This window comes from Spodoptera frugiperda, chromosome 7 (genome assembly GCF_023101765.2).
Source record: "Spodoptera frugiperda isolate SF20-4 chromosome 7, AGI-APGP_CSIRO_Sfru_2.0, whole genome shotgun sequence".
NCBI classification, from domain to species: domain Eukaryota; kingdom Metazoa; phylum Arthropoda; class Insecta; order Lepidoptera; family Noctuidae; genus Spodoptera; species Spodoptera frugiperda.
This window is the reverse complement of record NC_064218.1, coordinates 3,261,502-3,266,094: the sequence shown is the minus strand read 5'-3', so window position 1 is coordinate 3,266,094 and position 4,593 is coordinate 3,261,502. Positions and strand designations below refer to the sequence as shown.

Here is a 4,593-nt window from a genome sequence, read left to right as displayed (position 1 = left end):
GCATATTACAGTGTTTGACAAATGTTCAGTAGATAAAGAAAGCATTGATTTATAGACGTTACCTAATTGTTGGCATGCTTGCAATATTAAAATATTTGTTGTATATACTTTAACTACTAGTTACATTGTTGAGTTTATGTTTACGTTAAATTCTGCGTTAAAAAATGCGCTAATCTCCGGACTTTTTAGTGCGATTTCAATAATTATTTTTGTTTGTGTTGGACAGTCCATTTATCAAGAAACCTATAGTGTATAAAACATCAAGCTTTGATCAATGTCAGCCAAGCAAAGTGGGTGAAACTGCGCTGGAGTTGATAGTATATAAATAAAATTATATAAAGAATTGTAAGGTAGATTTTTATTATACTTAACTTATTTAATTTTTGATACCAAGGTAACAGGTACTTAAGTAAAGGCTACTTGATTTACAAGACTTATGCTTACAGGCTAATAAACTATACAAAAAATAGATACTTACTACTTTAAAAATACATGTAAAATTCTTCTTCATCGCAATAGATTTAAATTTTATTTACCTATCTGGTACTTATTTCTTTAATTTCATTTTCACTGACGTCATCAGATTCACACTCTTTAGGTATAAACTTGTAGAATTTAACTCCTGAAATTTAATAAAAATAAATATCCAAAAATATAAAATGAGGATACATATAAAAGGAGACGAAATATGGCAAAAGAAATAAATAAAAGAAAACAAACCTGTTGCATTAATTCGCACATGGAAGTCGTCATTTCTACTGAGAATTTGATCTTGTTCTTCTTTATACAGATCCTAGAAAACAAAGTTGAATATAATGATATCAGTTTATTTTTTTATTAATCACAAAAGACACTAATGTTCCTTTCGTAGTGACTCACTGTCAGGGACATAAAATAATAGTATAATAAAGAATTTTTCTTCTCATGTCAAAGGTGAAGAGGATCGTTCCTTCGCGGTTTCCGTCTTCTCCTTAGCCAGCAAGGAGGAAACGGCGTCACATTCCCTCTCGCTAAACACCATGGCCTGAACCAGAGCCGGACGCGAGAAGTTACCGTCGCCGATCGCATCCCTAAGGACACGGCGGTGCTCAGCTCATACAGGGCACATCGCTACTGTATGTTCCACCTTGTCCTCCGGATGGTCCACGCAATGACGATACCTGACAACTTTTTCTAACCCTAAGTCCTTGATTTTATATAGTAGTGGCTTGTTGATCATGAGATGAGGATGATGATACTAAATGTAAAGAACAGTGACAAGTGAACTAAACAGACCTTCACAAAGAAATCTTGTATCGGTAGCAGCATCTGCTCATGTGAATACGAGTTATCAATAGCTTTATCTCCGAGATTGACAAACGCCAGCGCTCGTGCATCGCCTTCCAACTCTCGATGCCAGATCACCTGGAATAAATTTGGCATTAAACTGAATTAACATTATCATTGAAACTTAAAACGGAATATTTATCATGTTTACTAGTCTTTGTGACTTTGAGAGTTCATCCGTGATCATGGCGCTTGCAACAGTGCCGAAATATCGGAAACTCACACAGACTAATAAACATTGTAAATATTCTGTTTTAAGTTCTAATGAATTAACATTGTTTAATAATTGCGCCCTTAATTTCTGCTACTGTTCTTTTTTTACGTTTGTTTTCTATATTTTCTCACTACCGTACCTAGATCACCTCCAAAATGACGAGAGCAGAAATCAACTGCTAAATAAATATATTTTCAATTGACAACTTAGCAATTAACCAATTTCTGTCTTAATCACAGTCTGGACATCCGATTTAAAGACCAAAAAATAAGCAAATGACAAGACTGACAATAAATATGTAGATGTACCTATCACACACCTGCTTCTTATCATCACTGGTCCAAACCCTAAGACCTTGTTTGCCCAGGACATCCTGGTTCACTGCAATCACATCCCTGTTCAACAGAATCTCCTTGAACTCCGGCTTCATGGTGGATAGGTCAGCGCTCATGATGAGGGGAGCAGCCAGGATAGACCAGACAGCCATCTGCACTCGCGCCTGGTCTACTGTCAGACCTGAATTTCCGATTACAAGCTAAAAAAAATGGCGGAAAGTAAGTAGAGTTAATGTAGAGAATTAGAAAATCACCAAACACCAAAAAATATGCTATTTTTGAAAATAAACTAGAAGATTACTTAACTCAAGTAACTATTTGAAGAGGTAACTCGACTACTTTCAAGCTACGCGGGGGCTTATAGTTTTGACCAGAGTCGAAGTTAGCTGCGTCTCGTTTATGTCCGGTTAATTCATCAAACAGTTACATGAGTAAAATATAATTAGACCAACATTTTGTTTGTATCATTACCATGTCAGGGTCGTTGAAGTGTCCTGGGCCAGCAAACTTGGCGAACTCATCTTGGTGATCCCCAAACCACTTCATGATGCCCACCACCGAATGCCAACTGTTTGCAATATCCGCGTAGTTCCGCCAAATGTTGCACGATTCCGCTATTGCAAGGTAATGCGGCTAGAAGTGTAAAATATTTTGTATTATATATTTTGGTAAACAAAATATATTTGGAAAACAAAATATATTTTGATAAACATAATACCTATATAAATATGATATGATGATTGGTTGGTTCATTTGTGCCGGCCAATCAGAGCGCCGAACGCGCTCTCGTTTCATTTTCGTTCAACTTAAAGCAAACTTGTACTAAGGATACTGAACCTTTTAATCGACGAAATAGCAATTTAACAGATACTTACAACTCAGGCTCAGTCAAATGTGTAGTCACTTTTCTTATAAAGAAGAGTATAGATATACTTAGTGACACAAGCATTCAAGTCTATCGTCCCTACAACGGCTCTTACCTTGCCTTTTTTAAGTTCCATTACCTAATTAATTATTGATCTACCAAACATAATTATTTTTTCAATCAAATTAGCTACTTACATGTTTCTGATAGGCTGGCCAGCTACAGGAATACAACATGGGTCGTCCGGTCTCATTGAGGTGTTTCCCAAACATTGGATAGCCTAAAAAGTATTTATCAGTAGCTTAGAAGAAGCCATAGCAATTATTCTTAAAAAATAAAGATAACAGATATTTCCACTTCTGAACTAACTAAAGATAAATAAACCCATTCAACAGTGCCTAGTGGGTCACAATTCACGAATCCAGATCTGATCTGATGATGATGAAGATGAGAATTTCAAGATTCAAAAAGCCAATAGGTAATGATGTAAGGCTCTTTAGTTATTTTTCAGATACCTTCATCAGGATCGGGAGCCCCACATCCATCCAGCTTCACATAGTCTACCTCCCACTCGGCGAACGTAGCGACATCTATAGCCTCATGGCCCAAAACACCTGGATAGCCAGCACAAGTGTAATTCCCGTAATCTTCATAAATGCCAAACTTTAAACCTTTACTTTGGACCTGAAAACGTTCGAAGTAAATGTACAGAAGAACAGACCAAAAATGAATGGTCAGCTCTGCTAAAAAAGGATAATGCTTATTACGATACGGGTACTCCAGGAGTCTTAAAAAGGGCGCTTAGTCTGGAAGAAGTTCTATGAACTTTAATGTTCAAATCTCTGAACTCCTACATAATCTTAAAGTAGGTATAGCAAATATGTATCGGTACTTAACGAACAACACTGTTGCTTAACTTGTAACCAACTCCAAACCAGAGCACCTATTTACATTACATCCCTAATATTTCCTAATAACTAAACTTTATTTAATTAATACGTACATAGCGAGAAAGAGCCTTAATTCCACTGGGGAAACGTTTATTATCGGGTACCAGTCTACCATCAGGTCCTCGCTTCTTCTCAGGCCAGCAGTCATCAATCGTCACGTATTGATAGCCTGCTTCCAGGTAACCCTCACTGGCCATCACGTCAGCAGTTCTCTTTATCAGATTTTCACTAGAGAGAAGAATAATTACATTAATTAACATTGTGAATATCAATAGCTCATGATAGTCTACTGTATAAAGTCTTTGGTTTTGTAGGGGAAAAACAACAAATGACATCTCTCGCGTTTGATAAAAGGAGAGGGAGTGTCAGACTTTTACTGGCTAAAAATCATTCCGTTCCTACTCCTGCTCTTCGAGCCGGAGCCCTGGCAACCCATCAGGTCTTCCGCGGCTCCATATCGGGCATCAGCCCTACTGGCCCTCATCTGTGGTGGTCTGATGGCTCTTCAAAGCGCGCGCGGAACACGACGCAACGAAATTATACAGTTCTTCTAGTAATGTTATGTAGACAGACTCCTACGGTGATTAAATTATGAGTTCCGATGTAACTTGAAACTAGACGAACTTTAATTGAAAAATTACGTGAGTAAACCATGTTTTTTTAAAATATGACTCAACGTGCCTCCCCCTTTTTCTTCCCTTACACTTAATTTACTTAGGTATTTGCATATTACAATTTTTTATCTTACCTGATGCATTCTGTCGGCTGCTTCTCACAGTCGATGGTGCAGCCAAATCGCAACCAAGATAACCAGCCCATTGGAGGAGTCAGTGCTAGCCCATTGTCCAACGACTGACTTGGAGATATCAAACCACAAATAAAAATGGTCACTGGGATCAACAT

The 4,593-nt window shown here is 37.4% G+C and overlaps 1 protein-coding gene across 1 annotated transcript; it reads right to left on the bottom strand.

Annotated features, from left to right (window-relative positions):
• Positions 1-496: 496 nt before the first annotated feature.
• Positions 497-4,593, bottom strand: LOC118266207 (alpha-N-acetylgalactosaminidase-like). The gene is made up of 9 exons (XM_035579605.2): positions 4,439-4,593; positions 3,744-3,918; positions 3,256-3,424; positions 2,938-3,020; positions 2,347-2,508; positions 1,860-2,075; positions 1,276-1,404; positions 721-793; positions 497-622 (listed from the first exon to the last, which is right to left on the bottom strand). The coding sequence occupies exons 1-9, from the start codon at positions 4,591-4,593 to the stop codon at positions 537-539; spliced, it is 1,248 nt and encodes a 415-aa protein (XP_035435498.2). The 3' UTR covers positions 497-536.